At 44.9% G+C, this 27,856-nt stretch overlaps 1 protein-coding gene across 1 annotated transcript; it reads right to left on the reverse strand.

Moving 5' to 3' along the window:
- On the reverse strand, positions 1–26,863 carry Helb (DNA helicase B). The gene is made up of 13 exons (XM_032912981.1): positions 26,555–26,863; positions 24,681–25,076; positions 22,999–23,168; positions 19,789–20,685; positions 17,603–17,774; positions 16,258–16,399; positions 13,325–13,479; positions 10,364–10,454; positions 9,666–9,725; positions 8,366–8,570; positions 7,596–7,739; positions 5,837–6,337; positions 1–1,393 (listed from the first exon to the last, which is right to left on the reverse strand). The coding sequence occupies exons 1-13, from the start codon at positions 26,727–26,729 to the stop codon at positions 1,232–1,234; spliced, it is 3,270 nt and encodes a 1,089-aa protein (XP_032768872.1). The 5' UTR covers positions 26,730–26,863; the 3' UTR covers positions 1–1,231.
- Positions 26,864–27,856: the final 993 nt, after the last annotated feature.

Below are 27,856 nucleotides of genomic sequence, written 5' to 3' on the forward strand. Positions count from 1 at the left end.
TTTAGTAAAAGAATAAAGAATTTATTTCTCACAAAAACATCTATCTGAAATGCTGCAGATCAGTCCAGAGCACAACAATAAAAACAAAGTTACAATCAGATGGATAACATGATTGGTTCTGTCTACTTCCTGGTACATATAAAAGTCATGTTTAGGACCAGGAATGAAAGTCAGCAGTAAAGTGCTTTCTTAGCAGGCACGAGTCCTTGGCTTCAGTCCCAGCACAAAAAGGAGGAGGAAAGATAGAAAAATTCTCTTTGTACTGTTCTGACAGTCCAAGAGGTAAACAGCAGCGTATATAAAAAAAACACGATGTGCATACACTGGCTAGAAGTTTCCATGACCTGAGCTGTTGGAGAGGGATAACTTATAAGCAACCTACTAAGAACTGTAATCAGAGGGATGGAAAGACAAGGTATACACAACTAGTGAGGCTCTCCCACAGCAACAATGGCCAAAAGGACTCAAGACAGCAAAAAGCCACTTTGACCAGGCATCCACTGCCACGGTAAAACCCACCCAGGGCTGGGGAGACACCTTCACAGAACCACTTGGCAATAAATACTTAAAAATCAATCTGCTTTAAGAGAAAGGCTCCCTACAATAGGATATATGCAAAACTCACTCCCAATTCAGAAAGGCATATCCAAGTCCCAAGTGCACCGAGTCCCAGGCGCCGGGATGGAGTGACGGCCACAGCATCGCGGCAGGGATGCTGTGACAAACTTAAATGTGTTACCATCAGCAGGTACGATCAGTCCACCTTTGCTGGTTCAGAGCGCTGGCAGAGGGGATCCACAGTGATCACGTGGCATTATCACAAAGGGTCCAGCAGCCCCTAACATGGGAGTGTTTCACGCATCTTCCCCCTAGCTGCGTCCCCTATTCACTGCTCTCATGAGGACGGAGGCGGAAATCCTCAGTTTGCTTGGAATGGGTGGATTTAAAATATCCCCTTTTAAACTCAGGTTTAAAAATAACATAAAAATCTTATTTTGGGTCATGTGCCCAAAATACAAACGCCCCAAACTAAAATGCCCAGTGATGGCTGCCCTCTCGAAGCTTGAAACTTTGAAGCTAAAATGTTCATCTTGTCTTGAAAGAGGTAAAAAAAAAATTCTTGAGCAACACGAAGTAAATATTTTTTTTCTGTTTTGAGGTTTTTGTGGGTGGTGGTATGGTCTGAACAGGGTCTTGTGATACTGCCCGGGCTGGCCCTGAACGTGAATCCTCAGGGCTCAGTCTCCTGATTGCTGGCATCGTTGGTGTGATCCACCACACCTGACTTAGCTGTTTCTTGATTGTCAGAGGGTTTGAAAAGCTGTCTGCGAGTTAAGTTATTCAACCTCAGACTCTGAAATATAGAAGACACTTGTGGAGATGATTCTTCAACCTGTTTGAAAATAAAAGTAAAGTTAATAAAAACATACCTTGCCTACCGTTCCCACGTCTGCTCCCCACGACCGCCTCTGAGGAAGTAATGCATCCCTCGCAATCCTTGAAGTTTGAGGAACCCTTCGATGGGCTGTCTGCTCCTTGGCGGATCATACCTGCTTCTGCCCACTGTGGCATTCCCGGTACCTAGAGCTAAGGGCCTGACATTTCCTAAATGCAGGCATCTAGCCTCTGAAAGTAGCAGTAGGGCTTACTATATAACCAGGAGCAAGGCACAGGATTCAAGGAAGCTTCACGGTGCAAGCATTAAGAATTCCAAGATGGATCCCAGCCCCTAAGCACAGAGCCAGGCTGCGCATCCACAAAGACCGTTCTTTTGGGGCACATGAAGCAAGAGGATGCCAGCACTCTTCATGCTTCTGGTGACACCCAAGCAGCAGACATTGGGCTGGCCTGGTCCTCAGTTTTCACAGGAAAAAGGAAAAGAAACACAGCAAGTTTTCCACAGTGCTCTATCTGTGCATTTTAGAAGTCGGACTCTGGTTAAGCAATCACTCACACCAATATGCCTGGACTTCTGGAACCTGGACTTAGTCACACGTCAGGCTAAGTGTTCCCATGAAGGCGTGACTTCAATATAATATTTAAGTCGCTGAACTCTTAAATGAGGATAATCCTCTGTGAGGTGGGCGGATCTCATCCAGTCATTTGAAGGCTTTAACATGAATAAGCCCCTCCTTCCTGAGGAAGGCCTACAGGCTGCCTGCTTTCAGACTCACCCTGCACCGGTATCTGTGTCTGATTCTACAAACTTCCCTCCTCCAGCTCTCCCCAACGGCTTGAGAAGATTCCTTCCAGTGAAGCCTTCTCTGACAGACATGCAGATGGACAGACAAACCAAGCAGATGGCTCTGTCTCCTGGAGAACTTCCAAATAACTCAGGGGCTAGCCTTTCTCAGCCAATGTGACTGTCTTAGCTAACTTGCTTTTTGTATTACAATGTGAATTTTGTAAAAAAAAAATATTCGGGGGTTGGAATAATTGTTTTATCTGGGAAACTTTATCAGTGTTCACTCGGTTATTGAAACTTTTCCCTCTCTGTTTTCAGAGGGGGCAGTAGGTCAGAGGTCAACGTTTCCCTCTAAGATTGGTTTTTCAAAACCCAGAGCTACTAGGCTGAAGCCGTGAAAGCGGGAGTGCTCAGTTGGTCATTACTCAGACCACAGTGGCATTCGGACCAGTGATGAGCAATACAGAATAGAATGCTAGTACCCTAAGGTCAAAATGGAGCTAAAATCTTCCTATTGCCTAGAGCAGTGCAGGACCCACGGGTCTGGGGAAGTTGGGTGATGAACACTGCTAGTGTGGAAAGTTTGTAACACAGGTCAGAAACTATGCTTCCAGTTGGTGCATTCATTAATATTTTTATCATTAATTTAAAGCAATGGTTCCCAACCTATGGGTTGGGACCCCTCTGAGGGTCAAGCAACCCATTTGCACGGTTCACCCAAGACCACCAGATAACCTATATTTATGTTATAGTTAGGAACAGTAGCAAAACGACAGTTATGGGGCAGCCACAAAAATAACGTTATGGTTGGGGGTCACAATGGCAGGGGGAAGTGTTCTAAAGGGTCGCAGTACTAGGAAGGTTGAGAACCACTGATTTAGAGTGTGATCCACTTACAAATGTTGTGTTCACCGTAAAAAAGCCTATGCCACAGTCTCACAGACCCAGTGGCGTTGGGTCAATTATACCAAGAACCCACCATACCCATCTAGGTTGGTGTGAACACACAATGGCGAAGTTCGCACAACTATGGGGCAGCTGCCCAAGGGGGCGTTTCTCAACCCTTATCCTCCCAGCTCAGCTGTGTATGCCTTCGAGTGTAGGGGATTTAAATGCTGGCACGGGGTATAGGCAGCAATGTGGTTTGAGGAAAGGACATACGGACAGCCCTTGTCACTGGGTTCCTCTTTCAAGAATATTTACCAAGAGTTATGAGAATAAGTCTCTATTTTACCAGTCCTGGAGTTCTGATTTCTGTTTCCTCATTTGCAGGGATTCCTGGAGATGCTGTATACTTTTGGCAAAGCCTCTGAGGAAGAGCATCATCCTCTTCCATGAACAAACTCTGGACTGATGTCATCGTGCAAGGATGGGACCCGGCTCACAGCAGTCCCCAACCTCACGCTCACAGATCTGCAATGCTGGCCCTGGTCCAAGCAGGAGGCTCCAGCAGAGCCGGGCCTGGGACTGAGTAACACTGCCATTTTCTCTCTATACCACCACTCATAGCCCTCCCCTGCCTAATGTTGGTGAGAAGAAATAGAACTCAAGAAACTTGGTTTGAAGGCTCTTTCTTGACAATTGTCCCTTTACAGCTCCAGCCAAAAGCCCAGCCCCAGGGGCTTTGCAAGCTTACATTTTTTGGGGGAAAAAGATGGAAATGTCACGTTAAATGTCACCATCCTCTACTGGGGTGGGGGATAAAGCTTATTATCCCCAGAGATTATTCCATCGCTGTGGAAGAGATAAAGGCAGTTCCCCCACAAAACTTGTCACTTACCTTCTTGCTGATTCTGATCCACCAGGATCCACCCTATGCCCAGGTCAAACACATGTGCATCTCCCACAACCCAACCCCAGCTGACCTAACTCATCTGTAGGACCCATCAGCTCTGCCCTCGACCTCTCAGCATCTCTTTGCCTTCCCTGTTGGAAGCAGCCTGCTTTCAGCCTAATCACTGTATCCTGGGTTTCTTTACGTTAGGAACTTATAAGTTCCTTTCTCCCTCGCTGCTGTCCATCACACTAAGGTTGAGGTCACCTCCTTGAATTTCACTTCACAAGCACGTGGAATGCTCCTATCCAAAGAAAAGGACAGTCTCTCCGGAAGACTCTCTGTCCATCAGTCCTGTCTACCACACCCCCATATCCGCAGCCCTGCTTCTCATTGGCACCCCAGGCTCTCCCAGTGGCTTCAACTGCCGTCACTGTACAGTTGAAGTCTTGGTCACGCAGACTCTCAGAGAAACGGTTACGTGTCCCATACCTTCCTTGGGCAATGGACTCGAGTGTCCTTTGATAGCTGGGCAGAATCGTTGCCCATGCTCTTCTGAACTGGTCTCCCACTGAACCCCACCTAGGGAATCTGTGGCAGGTGCATTAGTCAACAGTACTCTTCCCTTGACACCGCATTTGGAAGTAATCTGTAACCCTCATCTCTCAGTACAGCACCCATGACTGCCTGCCGGAGGAAGACTCTGTTTTCCCTCAAACAAGGTCTTCCTGTGTCTTTTTCATCTCAGTAAATGGCCCTGCTGTTTCCTAATTGTTTCAGCCAGAAAGCGGGGAGTCATTAGAGATTGTTCCCTTTTGCCTTCTCCCCTCTGCTCACCCAGTGGACAGTTACATCTCCAAACTATAGAAGCCAACTGAGGAATGCATTTGGGGGCAGACAGTTGATCCTCCAGTAAGATAAGGACCTAAAGCCAGGACAGGCCGAGTGGGGAAAAAAAATCATTTCTCAATAATACATCCCTAGAAGTAGAGAGTGGAGACTAGCTCGGAATAATATGAGTATGAGACTTCAAGCTGTCAAAGTGGGAGAAAGGGGATTGAGACAGGGAACAGAGAGAAAGGTATTAGGCTGTGCTTCCACAATGGCTATCTCTAGGAACAAAGATCGAGGATACATGAAGGAACTGGCTCCTGAATGCTCTTCAGTGAGTCATCAAATCACTTCCGTACTTGCAAGGAGTCTGCACAAGAATGACGAAGAGTCACTCACCCAGAGCTCCCAGCACTACATCAGGGCAGTCACTGGAACACTCAGGCCAAGGGGATGGGAGAAATGGTGAGAACACAGTATGCTCTCAAGGCCTCAGGGATGTGTCTCAATTACGGGATGTGTGGGAGAGGAGGAGGTTGAAATGGAGGAGAACTTGAAGGCGCTTCTCCATCAGATTAGACAAGGTCACATGAACCGGGAGAAAGAGGACTGAACAAGTAGCAACAGTTAAGCTAGAGGCCAAGAGGGAGACCTAAGGAAGGCTCCAGAAGCTTGAGACAAGACCAGAATCAATCAGTGCAAGGGAGCTGTGGGGATACGGAGGGATTATGACCTGCAAAGCCAGGGGTAACTGACAAGGATGAAGACGGGGGAGGCTGGCCAGCACAGAGTGGAGAGCTTTCTCACGGAACACAACTGCCATCCATCGGTCAGTGGAAGCTGCCTAGAGAGGTAGCCTCAGGAGGGATGGGAAAGAACTAGCTCCAAGTGGGCACAGGGGGGCACTGTGTGAGATCCGAGACATCAGCAGTCCCGAGGTCCTGACAGCACACTGATACAATGACCGAAATACATGGTTCGGTCCAGGCACACTGCAGTTGGCAAGAGTTAAAGAAAATATGAATACGAGGGAACATGGCTCCTACCATACGGAATTTACTGGGGCTTTCTTCTTCAAATGGGAAGCCATCGCCTGTTCTTTTGGACCCTCTAAGCTGTTCTGACTCCTCATCTGTATCCATGTCACTAAAACAAGTTGACAGCCATCTTCCATCCAAGGCGAACCTCTCCTTTGTGGCTGGAGACGCTTCACCCCTGGTGCTATTTGCGGTAGCTTTGCTGCTTGGGGTTGTACACAGGGGTGACGCCAGAGGCTGTGTGTCAGGTCTTCCTCCTACTCTAGGGCTCGAAGGCTGAGATGGCAGACCCTCTGAGGAGGTACAGCTGCTGGAGAGCTTCTTCTGCAAGAAGTGTTTCAGACGCGTCTGCCTGGGGAAACTGCGCTTCCGGATGGCATTCCTGAGTTCAGACTCTTCTGCGATGATGTACACCCTGGAACGGCCCCTGGTCACCGCAGTGTAGACATGCTGCCAGTGCTGGCGGCCTGCCTTCCCCACTACATAGGCGACTGTTTTCTCCTCGGACCCCTGAGAGGAAAAAAAAAAAAAAAAAAAAAAGACTTGGTAGAGAAGCTCATTGGGGGAACAACTATGGCTGGGAGATGTCAGTGAATAACCAGACCCTTTACAAAGGCACACAAAGATTGGCCGGACACATTGGGACACCCTGAGCTATCCCCATCTCCTCTTTAAACCTGTTGTTCTCAAATAAGTTTAAAAAAAATTATAAGGGAGCTGTTTACAAAATTGGAGAGAGAGCATACATTTGTCAAAATATTTGTTAAAGAATAGCAAGGTACACCAACAAAGTTAATAAAGTCAAAAATAAACAATGTGTAAGATGATACCCTTTGCTTAAATCTTGAAAGCAAGAAAATATAGAGAGAGACTATATGTATAAAATCTATACGAATAGGAATATATCAAACACAGAAAAAAAGTCCCTTCTGAGCAAAGTTTAAGTTGGGTAGGCATGTTCAAGAACTTCAGCAATCAAATAATATTCCATTGGAATATTCTTAAAAATCAAAAATGCTCCAAAAAATACCACAGATAAAACGTCGACGTTTAAGGACAGCAGTACAGGTCATGTCAAGCCCGCTGGAGAGAGAGGCTAGGAGGGAAGGAAGTGTAAGGCTGTTTTGCTAATGCCTTAGTTCCTGGAAGTGAAGGGACACTTAAGAGAGCGCCCAGCTAGAACTGCAGTCTCACCTCCTGTGCCTTTGTGCACGGAAGCACAGCCTATAAGAATGAGGCCCAGAGGCTCACTGCCAAGCACTGGGCCGCACGTTAGAAAGCAGCTCTCAGGAAACAAAGAAAAACGATGAGGGAGAAACTAGGCCAGAACTGAAGAATTAGAATTAATAACAGCAAAAGAAATTTTTAAAAAATGAGATGTACTTCGTGCTGTGGTTAAGTGTTGTAGCTAACTGTCAACCTGATGGGACCATGGGTCACCTAGGAGACATCTCTGGATGCTGCTGTAAGGAAGTTTCACTGACGGGGGAAGGCCCACTGTAAAGACCACTGGTGTTCATGTAATGGCCAGGAATAAAGAGAAAGAGCTGAGTACCCAGCATTCATCTCTCTCTGCTTCCTGATTAGGAATGCAGTGTGACCAACTGCCTCATACCCCTGCCTCTATGTCTTCCCTACCTGAACCCTCAAACTGTAAGCCCAAAGGGCTTCTTTCTTCAATCGCTTTCACCAGGCACTTTGTTACACAGAGGACAAAATGTACCAACACAATCGGTACTAACAACCAACCGTCAACAGCCGCACGTACCTGAAAAGTGTGAATGGTCCTTGCCCAGGCGTGCTTTATCTGACAGTTTGTCATTAGTTTGTTAAAGTCCACAGTCACTTCCAATCCAGCGTCATTACTAATGGTCAAAAGTCTTTTTCTTTTGGAAGTTACGTCAGTTACATCCTGGGACCAAGACAAAGAGAACTTTGTTATCTATTCCAACATGCACATGGTAAGGCCATTCTGTTTCCGGTGCAATACTAAGCACAAACATGATCCATCAAATTAAGGATCTGCAGGTGCTTGAAGCTGCGGCAGTAGCTGTAGAGCATGTGGAAAGGCTTAAGAACCCATGCTTAGTTGAACACCTCCACGTTTCAGTATTTCAAGGAACAGAAATAGAAACTTTTGGTCCTTGAAACCTCACATACTCTTTCCCTCACAGCCCCTTCAGAATCATTTAAGTTTGAGAAGGTGTCTACATAGGGGGAAAAACCCCTGGGAGGAGAATTACTAAGTTTCTACGTTGAAGCTACGACTAAGGACAGTTTTGCCTTGTCCTTCGTTATTCAAGCTTCCAACTTACTACAAAGAAGTTTCCTTTCAGAGGAAAAAAAATGTTAGAGCCAGAAATTTCTAAAAATGACAAACCAACGTTCATCCTGAATGAGGGTGTATAAAAAAATTCCTGATAAAGAAACATTGAGCAAGAAGAGCATCCCTGATTAAATCCCAAATGTAATCTAGGGCTTTGGAGGAAAAGAAATAAAAATCTCTAAATGGCAAATCTGTTATTTCCTAAGACTTACCCGTGTTATGAAAAATATCTCCCCATTGCACAGCCGTATGCTACTTTCAAAATCCTGTTTGCCTTTAGCATTATCGTCTGGGGCATCTCCAAAGCCTTTCCCGTTGGCTTCCTGGTCTCTGTCAGGGAGTAAATCTGAGAGGTACGCATTCCGGGTACAACAGATCTTATCACCAACGGCAAAGACGAGCTTCTTCTTATGGTCTCTGCATTAGGAAGTGCACACACCGTCAAAACTGGAAGCTCCCCCACTTCATTTTATTTAATAGCAGTTCCTCTCTGGAGTTGAAGTGGAACGATGTTTATACACCCTTGTATCATTTTATTCTCCAAAGGTCAAGAATCAGGGTGTCATAACTGTCACCTGTTCATTTTACATTCTGTAGGGGGTTGGTCTGGTGCCGCTACAAGGGGGTGTAGCAAAGCCACAAAATGATATTTACCACCTCAACCTTCACCCTGTCACCTCAAGCCCTTTTGGCATGGCCCAGTTGAACTCGCCCAAGTTAGAGATGTTGATGTGCCCTGATCCATCCACTTTCTTAACTAAAAGCCTCATTTTTTAATGCAAATTCACCCTCTCTCCACATTCTCCGGTTTCAGATCTTAGAGTACTGTCATATTTTGATTATAATAATTATGACATTGTTCTGTGAAAACAGTACCAAAGAACGGTGACTTGTGCCAGTCACTGCAAAAAGACTGTGGGGTTCTTTTTCATCCTGCTCTTGCCCAAGCCTTTGGGAGATTTCCATGTCTGCAGCTTCATTTACACAAACAGAAAGATTCCCTGACACAAGCAGACTTACTAGGACCACTATTACGTGGGCCTATCCAAGCACCTTTTGCGTCTTCTGTCAGGCTGCCCAACACAGTGGTTTGAGGCAGGAGCTCGTATATCTTACACACCCCAGTGAAGAGCATGTGTTGTCACATACGAGTCGTACAGAGCTGCTCTCTGCACACAGCCTGTGCTCAGGGTCGTGGAAACACCACTCACACAGCACTAGAAATTCTCTTTATTCTCCGTGTTGACCTTGATGAGGTTGGAGGTTGTCAACCTGGACGCCACGGAGAAATAATCATTCCTTATTTTTCACCTTGCTCTACTTACGGTCCACATCAGTTCCTAACGATAGATAATCCATTTAATTGAAGAGAGTCTATTACGCTTCAGAAACTGGGGGAAAGTGTATGACTTTTGAATATGCGGCCCTAATGTGACAAATACACATATAAACAAGAGAACAGCAAATAAAGGCACGACCGTCCCCTACAGGATCAGTCGGGAAAATGCTCACTGGATGAGGTGGTCTGTGTAGTGCTTGGAGCAGCAGTCATTGATGAGGTCACAGTCTTGCCTGAAACACACGAAAATCAGAGTCACGTCAACACCACACACTGTACACCGGCTTACGTTTACAGACAACCATATACTGGGCAGTGGATTGTTTAACTTGTTGTTGTGATACTGAGAATTGAACTGAGGGCTCTGTGCTTCCTAGACAAGCATGCTAGCATTCACACCCCTGCTGACAGAGCAGATCCCATAAGGAGTCTCTAGAACTTTCTTTAGGAAAAAGTATTTTTTGTTGTTACTATTTATTTCTTTCTTTTTTTTTTTTTTGTTTTTTTTGTTTTATCAAAGCAGAGTCTTTCTGTGTAGTCCTGGTCATCCTGGAACTCAGAGATCTGCCTCCCTCTGCCTCCCAAGTGCAAGGGTTGAAGGTGTGGACCAGCTCGAGAAAAACTATTTTATAATTTTTAACCTTCAGATAAAATTTCGTTTTACTGGCACTTCCAGTGAAAATATAAGCATACTTGACAGAAAGCAGCCCCGTTCAGAATACCTTCTGATGTGTCTAATGAAAAGATACTTCAAAGAATGAGAAGAAATAATGAGAAACTATATGCATCTCCCCCTAAATACAATGTACATTAATAACTTATGAAGTTTAGGAGTTGGACAAAGTACATTAACACATTATAAATGTTTTACCTTCTAAATGCAATAAATTGCGATGTTTTTGCACTTTCAGGACTGCAGAAGTCCTTCCCTTGAAGCAAAGTTTTAACTGCAGAATATAAATCTGGCAAAGAGAAAAAGGTTAACAGAAAAATTGCCAAATTATAATGCTATTTCTATGGGGAAATTGGCTAGCAATTCCTACTAAGCAGTGTAGGTAAAACACCTCACCACATGCAATACAAGGTCACCACGGGAATGCCTACGTCATCCCTGACATGCGCTGTAACAGTGGCAAGACCATGGAGACCAGGTTTCAGCCCCTGAGGTACTGGTTGTAGTCTGTCAGAGTTGGAAATCCATCAGCACATACTGATGAAGTATTATCATACGGGAAGCTGGTGCATACCAGCTTGCAATACTGAGATACTGCCGCACTGGCTCAAAAGTGCCCACTGGCCTAACAGCACACTGCCTCGCTCACCTCAGCTTTCTCTTTCCTCCCCTGACCCGACCTCCCACAATTCAGCCACTAACAAAATACCATCATGACAGGCATATACCATTATGTCCAGCTCACTACCCCAGGTTTGGTTGGTTTTCATAGTTGTTGTTTTATAGATAGGGTCTAGCCTGGTCTATATGAGAGAGGCTGGGGGATAGGAGTTCAAGGTCAGCCTCAGCTATACAGCAAATTCAATGGTAGCCCAGGCAACATGAGGTCCTGTCTCAAGACAAAAGGCAGATGGAGATAGGAACACTGCAGGGTTTTGTGTATCATCTAGGAGCCTGTGAACCATGGAGTACTGTGGTGCTCTGTTCTAGAAAGACAGAGTCAGCTGATCATAGTCACTTCATTTCCTCAAGGAAGACACTCTCCAGAAAATAGCTGACCTCAGGTCTCTGAACCCAGTCAACCAGAGCAGAAGTTTCCAGAGGTCTCCCACTCTACACCTCCTCTTCCTCTCTGTCTCACAGGTCCAAGGCACTGGGCATTTTATTCTACAGTACACGTTGTAGCATCTCTGAAACTCTGGCCATTATGGGTCCTATCTTGGGTCCCTGCACTTTGTAACAATGGGTAAAATTTACTACACCATTTATTAATAAAAAAGTGCTATTTGCCTCTGTCAGGACTAGTTACCCGATTTTCCTAAGGAAGAAGCTGATTTTCCCACAAATTTTTTTAATTAAAACAGAGAATCAGCTAAGCGCCGCTCACACTCTGAAACAGACAACTTGTTTTTCTTTTGAAAGTACATTTTAATGAGCTGGTCGTGACAGCACGGGCTATCCCATGGACTAGGGGGGGGAGACAGAAGAATTAGGAGTTCAAAGTCAGCTTGAGAAGACCCTGGCTCACTCAAACAAAAAGCATAATCTCTTTAATATACAGAACAGGTCCCAAGATAAACAATGCTTGAGATATACTGTAGAGAGTCGCAAAGAGAGCGAGCTACAGAGAGCCTGTATCTGCTTTTCTCATAAACATTAGCTGTCATATGTAGTTCAAACCAGCTCACGAGATATGCATCTTCTTATCCAATTTATAGAAAGCTAAAAGGAACGATGAGGTCAGGCATGCGCACAGTGGAAGACGGACTTGGGTGGTTTGGAAGCTTCGTGCCTGCTTGGTTTCCCATGCATGGTAAGGAACTGTGGGGCAACTACAATAGATCCTCAGAAGACTGGCAACTAAATAATAATAATAATGACAATAATAACGATAATAATAATAAATCTTCAGAAGAATCATTTAAATCATTACTAATCATTACCAAACCCTTAAACTATGCTTCAAGTTTGCTAAGTCAGTTTTTAAATCTAAATCAAGACCAAAAGAACCCCTCTACTGTTCTGTTTCCTTCTCTATTGCTGTAATAAAACACCAGAAGCAGTGTAGGCGGATGTATCTGGCTTATAGGACATATTCCACCACTGAAGGAAGTCAGAGTCAGAATCCAAGAAGGATCTTGAAGCAGGCACCATGAAGCAATCCTGCCTGCTGGCTCAGTGGTTCTTGCTTAGCTAGCTTTCTTATACAGCCCTAGAATACCTACATAGGGATTGTGCCGCCCGCAGTGGCTGCAGTGGGCTGGGCCCTCCCACATCAGTGAGTCGTCAAGACAAACCCCTGACAGACACGCCTACCTGCCAACTGATCTGGGCGATGCCTCAATTGAAAAGTCCCTTCTCAGAGACTCTAGGCTGTGTCAACCGAGACAATTATATTCAAATATAACTATTTTTAATAACCAATTTAATGATATTTATTAGTACTTACACAGTGGTTCTTAACATGGATGCCCCTCCCCTAGCTCCACAGGCACCAAAATCCTGACTCTTATTTCACACGTGGTGAAGCGCTTAAGAGACCTGTCCCATGCCCCTTCTCAACCCTGGCGGGCTAACATTGTAATACCCCAAATTACATGTGGTGTTAACAGTAACCACAGTGTCACCAATGTCCTCGAAGAAAAGAACAGGGATTTTCATTAAATAAAACTTAACTTTCTCCTGAAGAGACTTGGATTGCTCTGTAAACAAAATCCTCTCTGGCCACTTACCGACTCTTCGAGTATTTAATGAGAGTCCTTACACTGTGTCAAGAACTTCTAGGACAAACTATTAGGACAGTGGTTCTCAACCTGTGGGTCACAATCCCTTTGAGGAGGTCAAACAACCCTTTCATAGGGGTCTCGGGAGGTCACAGAAAACAGTCATTTACATTACAATTCGCAACAGTAGTAAGATTACAGTTACAGTTATGAAGTAGCAACGGAAATGATTTTATGGTTGGGGTCACCACATGAGGAACTGAAGTAACAGGTTGCAGTGTTAGGGAGGTTGAAAACAACTGCTCTAGAGTGACCTGCTTTTGAGAATTCTCCTTGGGCAAGACCTACCTTTAGCCTCAAACAATACACAGCTAGTCGTTTGATAGCAATATTACAAAACCGAAATACTTCCATGCAAGCCATCGTAAACACTTACTAGCTTGGTGTTTGCCTTTAGACGACTGAGAACTGCTGTCCTCTTCAGGGAGTCTCACGAAAATGAATGTCTTATCTTGAATGGAGTTGGGTAATGTGGAATTATCAGAGATGTTTATTTCTGCATCAAATTCTGGAAACTGACGTCTGGAGATTCTTAAGGAAAAAAAACATACGTGCGAGGCACATGTAAATAGTTGGGGGGTGTGTGCACATGTGCATACACGCAGGTGGTTGTGGAGACTAGAAGTCAACTTCGGTTGTTTCACAAAGGCCATCTACCTTCTATTTTGAGCAGGGTTTCTTACTCACCTGGAACTTGCTAAATAGGCTAGGCTAGCTGGCCCTACTATCTATATCTATCTATATCTATATCTATGTCTATATCTATATCTGTGTCTAGATGTAGATGATATAGTTATATATATAATCACCATCCATGTAGCCTAACGCTGTTAGAATAATTCACACTTATTAGTGGATGGTAGGAGGAAAGGACTTTGCAGGTATACAGGCCAGCTGATTCATTTTATAATAGACTAGAAAAACTATGAGACTTCAACATCATATTTAGCGACCCCTTCCCCACACAAGCCAACTGAAAGAACCAGCAAAGAAATGATCATACAATGTGCTGTGCACCATGCTGAGAACCAGTCCACTACATAGCAAGGAAGCTGGTCTTCTCCTCACTACAGGTGAGCAAAAGGAGATGTGACCAAGTTCACTGGGTTCTCAAGGCCACAAATACAGAACACTGGGACCTGGGATGCAGATCTGGGCCCAGTAGCTCCAACGCTCTTTCTATGTAAGTTACCCTGCACTGAATGGATCCTTTACGTATGTTACAGCACCTGCTTCTCCTCTGTTTTGTGTTCTGTATGTGTGCACTCCCGTTTTCCCAACTGAGCCAGGCACCTACATCTGCTTGTTCTACCTCTCCATCTTGCTTTCTGTCAAGTCTTTTCCAGCCAATCATATGAGGAAACGCAGCACGCTTCAAGTGCCTCCTGATAACAGAGCCCCTAGTGATTGAGTCTAAGAACAGAGTTAACAGAGGTGTCAGGTGGGAGGGGCCTCCTGTGGCCATTCCTACCTTCCAACATGGAAGTAAGTGGCTGTTCTTGCTGGCAATGTCTCAGGTTTAATTTGGAAGCAATCAACATGGATTTCCTGTTTCGTGTGTCACCCAGGACACATATCACACTTCCTCTGGTGTGTCACAAAGATCCTTTAGTTGGTAATATTGGAGGACAGTGATGAATTATCAAATGAATGACCAGAGACACTGCTTAAATAAAAGGGTACCGAACAGGTGGCTGAGGAAAAAGCCTGAGTTTTAGATAAAGCCCCATACTGGTTGAAGACATTTTCATTTCTCTTGGGTTTGACAGACTTGAAAAGGACCTATCAAAACTAAGGTAACAACAGAAAAGCTTCAGGGAAACAATACTATACACGCAACTCCAATGTTCTTGAGGTTTTGACAAAAGTCCACCCCTTTCCCTACCATCCCCACCGTCCTATCCATGGTCGACAGGGACATACTAAAGTATAGTTTGATGTGTTCAACGTTCTGGTGACGGTCAACTGAACATAGGTACAAATAGCAAAATCAGAGCTCACAAAAGAGACAAAAAAAGATGAAAATGTGACTCAGTGGAAGCAACTATCTCTGAGCATCCACAACCCATCACACCTGCAGACCTCAATGGCTTCCTAAGTCACAGGACAGTAATGGGCCTGACACTGCAGCACACCGAGTATGGAGGAAGCCCCAAGGCTTATGCAAACACTCGGGAAGAGAGTCAGCTCTTTTCCACTGAGGAGCAGATGCCTGGGGGCCACCAGGACTCATCTGAGTCAAATCCTACATTTGCTTCCCGCCCCCCTTTCGAGCTTTCCTCCCACAGAAATTACCAGAAAGTTAATTTCCAATTCTCCTCTGAGAATAAGACTCATTTCTAAGTCCCCGTTGCCTGGGGCAGAGTCCGGACTAAGCTTAACACACTTTAATTCCCGTACCGATATCCCTGTGCATTACCTGCAGGATGGTTTCAGAATCTTCCCATAAGTGGATGCCCCCGCCCTTATATAAAATGGCACAGTAGTTTCATTAACCTACGTAAACCTCTCGTTTATTTTAAATCATCTCTAGATTATTGATATCTAATGCAACGTAAAAGCCGTGTAAAGCGTCAGTACGGGGTGTCAATTAGGAGAAAACCAGGGACAGAATCTGTGCATCTGTTCAATGCACATGCAGTAATTTAATTTCTGGTTGGTAGTATGCATATTTAGGGAACCCACAGATACAGGCAACCAAGATGTACATATTCTTAAAGATGAGAAATATATTCATTCTTACATTTTAATGACAGTTTATGCTGGGTCAGTAAGGAAAGATACTAATCTTGGTTTTCTAACTGTGGCAGTAGGCATACACTAAAAAGGATAGAAAAGGGTTTGTGATGGTTTGTATAGGCTCGGGCTAAGGAGTGGCACTATTAGGACGTATGCCCTTGTTGGAGTAGTTGTGTCACTGTGGGTGTGAGCTTTAAGACCCCAGCCCCAGCTGTCTAGAAAGGAGTTTCTGCTAGCAGCCTTCGGATGAAGATGTAGAACTCTCAGCAATGCCTGCACCATTCCTGCCTGGATGCTGCCATGCTCCTGCCTTGATGATAATGGACTGAACCTCTGAACCTGTAAGTCAGCCCCAATTAAATGTGGTCCTTCTAAGAGTTGCCTTGGTCATGGTGTCTGTTCACAGCAGTAAACCCTAACTATGACAGAACTTGGTACCAGGGACAGGGGTGTTATTAAAAGATAAAATAAATGTATTGTACTAAATCATCCGGATAAAAGGAGTTAAGACAAAAGCACGTTATTCCCGATTCAACAGAGAAAAAAATGCAGACCAGCAAGAGGTGATACCTTGCGGCATTGTCCACGATCAGCTGAGACTCTGTCCTGTGGTTCGTCTTTAGTTCGATGGCACACTGTCTTGACTTAAGAGTCTCAAAAACATCCTGCAGCATGTTACCAGGTTCAATACTGGGTAACTGTCTAACATCGCCTAAAGGGGTGGGCCATTAAAAAAAAAGATCTTACTTAACTCAGATTCTAAAACTCACACATTCTTTTTATTCTGCTGACTGATAACACGGCATAATTATAGACCTTTTGTAACTTAGAAAAAAAACCGTGAAATCTATATTCAAAATTATTTAAGAATGTTAACTGTCCTAGAAGAATTTAGGAGAAGAAATGGGGAGAGGGGTGAGCATGACCAAATAATGATGTATGAAATTTTCAATAAAAATGAATTCTCAAAACAAATATTACATTCAAAGAATACTAAACGTTTCCTAAATCAAATTAAGCTGCATATGACGTAAAAATGTGTGTGAAAACATAATACGGTGACAAATTTTTAACCAGTCTCCTTTCATAACTGTGACCCAGGAAAGCCACTTGGAACATGTACTTCAGAGCGTGTTTAAAAATCGGACCTCAGCTCTCTTGTATGTGGTCACTCCGTACGCTATTCACTGTCTCCGTGTGTTACAGAATGTGGGGGAGCTGTGACCTCACCTGCGCAAAGCAAGCCTACCAAACAGAAAATGAATACACTGTCTCCGTGCAAAAACAGACAAGATCCAGACACCCGATGGCAGTGCGTGACATAAAAAACAAACTCCAGAGAAAAGAAAAACGACTGCTGGGTGACAACTGGGTGAGCGCTTAAGATGTTGACAGAATCAGTTGCTTATCCAACATCCCCAAATGCCTAAAATAAATGGTATTTATATACAATCTCATTACAATTAAATCACAGAATCGACCGCTCATTAAACCTCTACAGAGTTTAACTCAATCTCACCAGATTAAGCGGCTGGCGAGCCCTAAGTTGAATTATTGGCTTAGAATCATAAAGTTACAGTAAAGTGGTCTATAATTCAGACTTTTTATTATTTCCAAATGATCTACATCCTGATTTATTTTGACTCCGACATTTTTACTATTTGAATAGCCATTATTCAAGCAATAGGCAGTAACTTAGCACACAGCCATCTTCTTCACCCTTGCTTGCCGACGCACTGGCCAGACGGCCACCCATGCTGGTAAGGGCAGCAGGCTTAACTCAGACGCTGGTAAGGGCAGCAGGCTTAACTCGGAAGCTTTGTGACTGCCTCCAGCAAACCAAAGCCTGGAGACACCCACACCGGCACCCGCAGAGCCTTAACCGAGTGCGCAGACTCTCGGCAGTTTAACTCACCAAGGATTATTAGCTTGGACAGTTTGGAGTGTTCACGCAGTAACTTTAAAACCGATTTGAAGATCGCTACAGACACCAAACTCCCTTCGTCCACAACCAGAACTCGAACTGTAGAGAATTTCCACGGCCTGTCTGCCTCATTTTTCTTCCACATATAGAAGCTGTAGTTGACCTGCAAAATGTGCATATAAAAAACGAATCAGGTTAGAAATAACTAGCAGGTGGTTCTAAAAATAAAGATTACCTTACGGGTGGGTGGGCATAAAAAATGGAAGGAAAAAGCAAACACAATGCAGAACTTTCCATTTACAGGAATGAACGCGTGCGAACACACACACACACTTGCATACACATGTGCACGCACGCATGCAGGCAGACACACACACACACACACACACACACACACACACACACACACGAATTTTAAAAATTCCAAACTGTAAAGGGCTCGAACAGTTAAAAATATTTCCCAGTGAGCCTTGAGTTTAACGTAATAATAAACTTCGATCAGAGTTTGCCTTGCAAAAAAACCTGAAGACTTCTCCCATGGCTGTAAATCTATTTCTTTTCCCTTCCAATTAACCTCTTGGCTTTCTGAGCTCTTCCAATCCTTTCTCTCTTTACTAAGTTTTCTTTCAAGTATTCCAAACTTTCCACAACCACTAAGAAAAACAACCCAGCTAACAACGGTGTTTAATATGATTAATTTTTTAAAGTAGATGACTCAACGAGATGTCAAAATGCTACCGTTAAAGCTCAAACCCCCTGCCTTAGCTTTATTTCCAGTGTTCTACAATACACAGACTTCTTTCCAATCAACCCGAACCCTCAACTCTCCACAAACAAACTCTCCCCCAGTGCCTCTGAAAAGCTTTACCCCTCACTAAAATGCCGACCTCCTCACTGGAGCCTCCCAGAGCGTTAGAATTCTTCCTAACAGGAGAACGCCACGGCTCAAGACTCTGCCCCTCAAGTCCTTACACTGCTATCCCCGGTGAAGTACTCACTCTTGCGGCCATAGTGAAATCACATCAAATGTTTGAAACGTGACTATTGGGCAGATACAAGAGAGGAAGATCAACAGAGTAGAAGCCCCGTTCCATGGAGCTGTGCGTTCTACCATGGAGAAATGCCTTCTTCCGCCTCCAGTGCTCCAGGCAACAGGGACCTTCTTTGTAGGTAACCAGTCCTCACAAGATACGGATTGTGCAGGGAGCTAAACTACACCACTACTGATAGAAACTCAAGCCGCACACCTAGATCGGGCGCACCCTACATTACTCTATTTCCCATTGAGTTTTGTGTTCTTTGCCTGGGCATTTGGGGTTAGAGATTTACCATTAGGAATCTGGCTGGTATATTGCAAGTCTCTGGGGTTAACTTTTTATGGGGCTAAGGGAATCTGGCTTTCTGCAGGCTACCCACAGGGGGTAGATGACCTGGGCAGATGGGGTGGCTTAGCAGCACGGGGCCTCTGAACCATGGTGGGCAGGCGAGACCGATGTTGCTGGTGCTTAGATGGTCTGCTGTGGATTGGTTTTTAGACTACAGGCTACACAGGTACCTGCTTCCCAGCAGGATATCCACTCTGTCTTAGCTGAGCAGATCCAAATGAAGAGCGATCTGGAATGCCAGCAACAGAAGGACTAAGTCAGTCCACGCCTGGGAGACAGCAGCCTGAGGCAGTGCAGCGGAAATATCCGGAAGGAGGAACCCACCCTGCTGGATGTATTTCACAGTGTTTAAGTGTCTGGGCCGTGTGCTCATCCATCAGGAGCTGAGGTAAGAAGCTGGACTACATCACAGCTGAAATTAGGGAGCTATGAACCTCAGCGTTGGGACTGGGAATGGCAGGCAGAGTGGTGGAGAGGGATCCTTCCCTCAGCTGTAGAAGCCCAGAGGAGCCAAGTGGCAAAGGCAGGGCTCGTAGGGAGGTCTGACATGTGGGGAGGGTGATGGGTTAGAGAATGAGGTTGAGATGGATGCTGTAGCATAAAGACCTCTGTGGGAAGGACTTACAAAGTCTCCCGTCAGCAGTAAAGTACTTGCCTGGTATGAAAAAGACGCAGAGTTTTACCTCCCGTGTGAAAACAAAAAGAAAGAAAAACCAGACCAGCTGATTTCTTCTGAGTAAGGAGCAAAGACGTCTTAAGGAATATCTGCAGTTAAACTGTCAGAGGTTTTACCTGACACAGCGTGTAAGCCGGAAGATGGGTCTTCTGCCTCAATAAGCCAGCTGCCTTCCCCGTAGGTGCGGTGAGCAAAACTTCTATAGCCTTGTCCACCCCGGCTGGACTCTGCTTAGGCAAGTCAAGCCATTCTTCTGAGGCCCCCTGGTCTTGTTCAAAGTCTTCACAGGCTTGCTGCACTTCCCTTTCTTCCAGCTGCTCCACGTGCTTGAAAAGACGGCTAACAATGGTGGTCTTTCCACAGCCGCCTTTCCCGCTGAGGACGGTCACCGCATTGGTGCAGATCGTTTCCAGGGCGACCACCTGATCTCGATCCAGTGGGACTCCGTTTATTTCTGCACTGGTGACGTGTTCGCCATTGCTTCTAACATGGTCGCCGCTGTCTTGTGCACCTAAAACACTGTCACCCTGCTCTGCCGCCACCGCCAGCTCCACCTCCATCTCGTCTGGCTTGCTCCCTTCCACTGCCTCTGTACTTCCTGAATCAGTGCTCTTTGCACCACCAATTGACGCCAGGACGTTCCTCACGTCTACTTTTAAATGCCATGGAGGTCTGTTCATCAGCTCGCATATGAAGGAGGCGATGTCTTGCTCGGCCTGGTACAGTTCAGAAAGAAAAATGAAGTCCTTCTCATAGGTTATCACGTCAATGGTCCTCAGAAATTCCAGAGACTGACATGCTTCCTCGAAGGACATATGCTCTGACAAGCCCGAGGTCAAGTCTTTTACTTCGATGTACGTGTGTCCATCTTCTCTGCATGTCTGCCTCAGCTTAGAATACAGGACCAAAGCATTCTTCTGCAGGGCAGTCATCAGCTGGAGCAGCGAGGGGCACTGACTGAATGAGGTCCAGCTGGCCTCACAGGATAGCAGCTTCATCTCTCTGTAGGTTATCTGCAGGAAAGAGAGTTCAGGATGCACATTGATACAAAGGACTCATAGTGAAGGGTCTCACAGCTATAGTTGAAACGATGCTATCTTAAACATTTTCAAGCTCTAAGAGATATATATTTCCACAAAATTTGGTTAAAGAAAAAGGTTATATAGCTAACACATCGTTGATGATTTGGGGTTTTTTTGTTTTGTTTTTGTCTTAACTGCCTTGTAGTTAGGCAGGTCTAGAATTTTCAAATCAATTTTCAATGTCAAACGACGCTACACAGCCTAACACACGCATGTATATACACGCTGGCTTCCCCTGGTTTGCTCTTTGCCAGGTCTTCTACAGGCAACACCACTAATGATGTCTTCTTCCAGAAGGGACTCCCACATTGGAACACTCATCCCTTTCCTTGACCCTTTAAAAGAACCCCATAAGATAACAATGACTAAATCTCTACTATGGATAAGAGCCCATGCCCTCATCTAGACACAGGCCTCTGTTCTGGTCTGGGGAAAGAGCTGTAGCACACACTTAATAATCAGTCCAATGAAATCAGAGTTTAACATGTAATATGTAAGATTCCCAGCAGAGAGGCACCCCGCACTGACAGTGCATTTGCAGGGGCCTTAGCACGTATTGGGAGGTGAATGGCTGCCTTACTCTCTTGGCTTGCTTGGTTCGCCATGAGTCTACTGACAGTTCTTCCCAACCACTACAAAGGGGGCACTCACCATACTATCCTTCATCTCCGTCATCTTCACGGAGACATCCTTCTTAGGCCCTCTGTTCCTTTTATAGATTGCTGAGTTTTCTCTCAAAAGTCAAACACTAAAGTCCCTACTGCCTCAGAATGCAACTCCATTGGGAGACAGTACCTTTCAAATAGGTGATCCACGTTCAATAAGACCACAACACTAATGATGCTATCAGAATGGGCCTGAAACTCCTGACTCATGTCCTTCGATGAAGGAGAAATTGGCACCCTGATGCAAACAAGTAAGCTATGTTAAAATTCCCCAGGTAGACTTCCTCCTGCAGTAAAGAGACAGGGCACTAACATGGAGATAAGGAGAGACCTGTCTTCTGATGAATGACCCATCACATTTCCATGGGTCGTTCCTGCCTTAGCTTTCTCTGCCATCTGTAACTCTAGAGCCCCTTTGGAGAAGGTCATCAAGGGGTGTGGAAGACATAGAGAAGCAGCTCCCAGGCAGGATCAAGCAAGGACTGGTGACAGGTGCAAGTAGGGGCTGCAATGCCACCCTTGAGAAGAAAATGTGTTTCCCACTTGGCCTTAAACTATGTTCTGCTGTGACCTTTTCTGTGGAAGCGGCTCTCATGCTCTTTTGGTTGTGGCGAGCATATTTTGATAAAAAGAAGAGGGGTGATTTGTTATGTGAATATTTTGAGAAGAAGCTTTGTTTAGTCTTATTTCTTTGTTTAGTCTTGCCTCAGTTGTTCCTGGTATCGTGGGAATAACGATCTTATGGTATCTTGCCAAAATGGAAATTCAGGTAGTAGATATTCATATCTATATAAGAATTAATAAAGCTTGCAACTGCGTTCAGTTGCTTCTGCCTTTGCTCTGCATCCCCTGTGTCCTGGTGGTGTGCGACCGTACCCAGGGCCCTCAATGCACTAGACATCGACAAAGGGGTACCTCTATTTCTTGCTAGGATGGGAGGCAGTAATCCCTTAATTCTCATACCGAAGCTCTTCAAACTTAAATCAATTGCATTTTCATCTGGAAAACCACTTGATAGCTACCAAGATTTAAGGAAGGCACTGACTCCTAGCACCATCCAGGCCCTCAAGGACCACTTTCAACTCTTGATCTCTGATAATAAGAACAAACTCGGACTTACATGTCAATGGGGTTATTGTGCCAATTAAGGAACAAATAACAGCATGATGTATCCTGAGAATACGTGTCTCCAGTGGTTTGGACTGGGAAAGGGGAGAGCGTGCTGTAGAGCATAGTGGGCTCAACAGAGTCCTAAGAACTGTTGCCCTCAGTGAGGCTGGCGAATGGCAGCCGAGTGGCGGAGAAGCATGTCACACCACGTGACATTAAATGAGCCAATCAACAGCTAGAATCTGAACAGCCTCACCACTTTGCTTCCTGTTACTCATGGGTTGACTTCATTATTTACACTTGTGGCAGAACTACAGACCGAAGACATTTCCGTCTGTCTGTGACACGCAGAAGAAATCCAACACTAAGTCCATATACATTTTCCACGGAGAGAAATTCCAACACGGGCCAAATTTGAAGAACTCTGCCTTGGACAAGACTACGAAATGCTGAAGAGGGTCTCACTTACCCTCCGGAAGCCGAGCTTCCATGGCTGTGTCCCCAGGACCTCTTCTATGTGCCCCAGCACTGTTTCAGAACAGGAACTGATAAGACTTTTGAAGTGTCGAGGAAAAAGCGTTGGAAGGAATTCCATGACTTTGGGGAACTGCAAAGCCGTCATTGCAATTACAAACGGGACTGCAGGAGATCAGGGAAGGGCAGATGGAAACACACAGGTGAGCCCAGACAGATAGACTTGGGGAGGATTTTCTCTCTTAGCACAATCTGCTGAAGACATCTAAATCAGGAGGATTATTCAACTCACCTGAAGCACTGAAAAAGTTAGTAAAGCAATTTCTACCAAGATCGCTTCTCCCTTTGTCCTGAACAGCAAACTTTCAGTGAACCGTGCACTTAATACTTTCGTCTTTTGTTTTGTTTGCAATATAACCATAAAAATAAACCCGGAATGCATCCTGTGAGGGTAAACTTAAAACCAAGCTCAAAAAAACGGTCACGTACATATCAACCTTTACAGCCACTTTCCCAATTGTGACTATGACTCTTGTGACCTCGAAGTTATTTGGTGTGACACAAAAATCCATCTGCTTTCATGAGGAAAGGGAAATCTTTCTGTATATGGATAGAAAACCACATTTTGAAGCTATTTGAAAGTCATTTGGAATTGAACTATTTCTAAAATGCCAAAGCATTCTTTTCCCTTTAGTCTTATATAAAAAAAAACAAAAACAAAAAAAAAAAAACAAAAAAACAAAACAGGAACTGAGTTCAGTTTTAGTGGCTCAGGGAACTCTCTCACAAACTCAAAAGGCAAGAAACAGAATAACAATTTCAGGGTGGAAGCCCCGGATCTTAGAGATCACGATACAGAATCCTCCCAGGTTACAGGAGGAACACCCATTGCAACACAACGTTTTCATCAAACTGGCTTCCAAGGCGACCCAGGCAGGCCCAAACTTTTGAAACCGAAACACATTGTAACATAAGAAGTTCATGTCTTAAAACCAAACAAGTGAGTCACAAAGAAATAAATATACCTCACGTCTTTTTTTTGTTTCCTTTTGTTTTTTCAAGGCAGGGTTTCTCTGTGTAGCCCTGGCTGTCCTTGGGACTCACTCTATAAACCAGGCTGGCTTAGAACTCAGAAATCTGCCTGCCTCTGTCCCCCAAGTGCTAGGATTAAAGGTGTATGCCACCACTGCCCGGCTAAATATCCTATCTTAAATAAGGTTATTTTCCCTTGAACCATGCTCCTAGCTATCCCTGTCCACATGTGGCCTCCAGGCTATGAGAGATTTTTGTGTCCTTGATCTGAAATGCTTGTGAGAAATAGTTGGGTCTCTTTTTTTTCCATAACCTAAGATAATAAGGTATAGGGATGAGACCCAAACTTAAATTGACAGCTCATTTATTTTTCACATGCACCTTAAACACAGAGGCTGAAAATGACACTGTAAAAGATTTTAATAATTTTGTGGATGAGACAAAGAGTTCGTGCCTATGGGTCAGAAAACGTCCCCCGGAGCACCATGCCCGTGCTCATCAAGTTTTATATAATGGAGCACTAAAGAGCTTCTGATCAAATGCTCAATTGATCCTGTGGAAGACACAGCAAAACGAGCAGCTGAAGCACCCCAGTCCCTGAATGTCCAGATGACACAAAAACTCACCAGTAAAAATCCTACTTACATGATTTTTCCAGTTTCTGCTCATCGCCCTGGTCACTTTGTGTAGACTGCATTTTATCTTTCTTTGTGGTTTCTCTGCAGAAATTTCTAAATGTTTCTCGAAGATTTTCAAAGTTTAGATTTTCAAAGCTTGACACTTTATCTACCCACTTTAAAAACTCCTGTATGCGCTCAGGAGTAAAGTTGCATTCTTTAAGAAAAAGCGAACAGATAGACTTTTGATATGGTGGCGACATATCAGACTGTAGAAAGTAGGACGGAAAGCCTTGAACTTGGTAGCTCTTGGAGGACGGCGCGTGTTTCACAACCCGGACCCTCACGCGCCACCACGGATCTTTGAGTGGGAAACGCCCATACACGGTACATTTTTCTTTAGTATTTTCATCAGGAATAGACACTAAAGGGGGAGGGGGAATAACAGGAAATTTGTAAAGGTTTCCCCCAATATTTACCTCTCTCTGATCCCCTCACACATACGCGCAGGCAGCACTCACCCATGCAGACCTCTATCCACTACCTGTAACACTTCCCTCTGCTTGCCTGTATCTCTGACTGACTCCCTGTCTACCACAGGGCGCTGCTCCGTCTGTGTATTCTGGAAGTAAGCACAATGCAAGCTATGGATCTGTTCTTCCACCTACCATACCACTGCCTTAGCCAATGTCAACCTTTATGTAGGTCTTAAAGGATTTACCATGGTGCCTCCCTTTGCGTGTTTAGAGATACCTGCCTCTCCTGGCCGCTTCCTACAGTTACTGTAGAGCTCAGCTCAGCTGACTTCTTTAGTCAAGGCACATCAAAATCTCATGGATATCACTTCTCCAAGTGTTGTCTGGTATTCCTTCTAAGTACAAGTCGTGGTTACTTCTCTGATTAAAGAATGGCTGCCTGGCTACTATAGAGATGACTCAGCCATTAAGAGCACTGGCTGTTCTTCCAGAGGTCCTGAGTTCAATTCCTAGTAACCACACAGTGGCTCACAACCACCTGTAATGCACTCTGATGCCCTCTTCTGGTCTGCAAGCGTACATGCAGATAGAGCACTCGTTCATAAAATGAATCTTTAAAAACAAGATGGCTGCTTAATTCACAAGTGGCATTTCTACTGAGATGGCAACTTCATCATTTTCTCTCCCTGGCCTGTCCTAGTACCAAATACTTGGCCCGGATGGTCAGTTACACTTCCATCAACACGTAATCCTTTGTATTTAAATTCAAACACAGCCATACCTGTGTTTAAGTTGCCAACAGTCAGTTGACACACATGATCAGCAGCTATTACTGTACTGGACACATACTGCATGTATGTATGTATGAATGTATGTTTCTATGCACATTCATGTGTGAATGTGTGTAAGAGTGTGTACAATCATATGTGTGTATGTATGTGTAAGAGTGTATGTGTGTGAATGTGTATGAGTGTGTTTATGTATATGTATATGTGCTATGTGTATGTATGTGTGAAATATTGTGTGTGTGTTTGTGTAGCCGTGTGCGTCCACACGCCCACGCTCCTTTACTCAAAGTCTCTTAAGAACAACTCCGCTTTTGACTCAGCCAGGGGAGTGTAATTAATTAAAAGATTCTGCTTCTGGGTGGGAATAAGGGCATAGATCTATGTCCTCGACTGTAAAACTACCTCAAACTGTTAACTTTAAATGAGATGACATATGTAAAAACCAAGGTTAACACGGTATGTGCACTGGGTCACTGCCATTACCACTTTTACTACTACATCTTTAAGTACGGTGAAGCAGGCAGCCACACCACAGGTCTGTCTGTCTGTCAACTGCAATGGACGCCGGGCGCCAGGCAGTAAGAATCGAAAATACTTCCTTGAACCCTGCCAACCCGGCCCAGCTGGTGCTCGCTCACCTCGCGTTCGCCCAGGAAGGCTACCCGCCTTGATGCCCCCGCTGCAGAGCTCCTCGGCATCCACAAACTCTGAGTCCTGCTCCCCCTCCTCCTGAGCACAGTCCTCCTCCTCGTCGTCGCTCTTGTATGGGTTCAAAGGGCCCAGCAGTTCGCGCAGAACACCCTGCCCAGCCATTATCTTCTCTGCCCAAACTACACTAACAAAAACCCCTTGCACTGTCCAAAACTGCAACCAATCAACTCTGCCAGGGTAAGCGGGTCTGCTTCCGGGAACATCCTGGAGGCAGGCGGCCTGGGCGTGGTCTGAGCGATGCTCCGCCCCAAGGGGAGGGCTAGTGACAGTGGCGGGAGCGGCGGGCTGGGTGTGTTCCCTCCTGGAGGTGCCATGGTTGAGCTGCTGACAGTTTCAGAACTGCTCTTCTCTGAAGTGCTGAGCGTTTCCTGCGGAGAGGGAAACGCAGTGAAAGGTCACGTCTCTTGGGCACAGAGAACCCGGGGAGAGCAGGGCATCCGCTGCTCACCCTTCTAAAAAAGAGCACAGAAGAGGCCTCTAAAGACTTTGGGGCGCCACCCAAAACACAAGAGTGAATCTTCAATCTGGAACGCTTGGTGGCGATGACTCCGGCGTAAAAGCGCCGCAGAGAAGTTGAATTTACATCATCTAGGACTTTTATCCAGGTATATCTAGGTCCCTTTGTATATACCCTCTGCATTGGGAGCTAAAGTTGTGATGCACTTGTCCACTTTTAATGCTTTGCCCGCTTTGGAAAACACTGGCTTTGACAGCTTTCGAAGCCCTTTCATCCTTTCCCGTTCTTATACTGCTCTCCTCAACTTCTTAAAGCTGACCTAGTTTCCTGTTTTCAGTAAAGCAAGAGGTGGGGACTTGTAGCCCAGAAAATATTCGGAATTGAGATAGGAAATAAAGAACAAACAACAACAAACGAAAATGTTGTAAAAGCCTAATCGTGCAGCCATTGTTCTTCTCTAGATGGGGGGGGGGTAGTATTTAAAGGTGATGGTGCCATTTAAGGGGCACTATAAAATACTGTTTCACTTTATGGCTATTGTTTATTATGTAACTACCCTAGTGTTAATCCTAAAAACTGTAATGTTTTACTAACCCCCAAAACTGTGATGCTGGTTTCTAATAAAGGCACCTGTCATATCCAAATGTCATATGCATAGGATCGACCATCTATCTGCAGATCAAATACACTTTTAAGTGAAGTTCCATTTGTCCTGAATACATACAGGCATCTTTCTTTTAGGTTTCATTTACTATTGTCTTAATGCGTGTGA

This window comes from Rattus rattus, chromosome 1 (genome assembly GCF_011064425.1).
Source record: "Rattus rattus isolate New Zealand chromosome 1, Rrattus_CSIRO_v1, whole genome shotgun sequence".
NCBI lineage: Eukaryota > Metazoa > Chordata > Mammalia > Rodentia > Muridae > Rattus > Rattus rattus.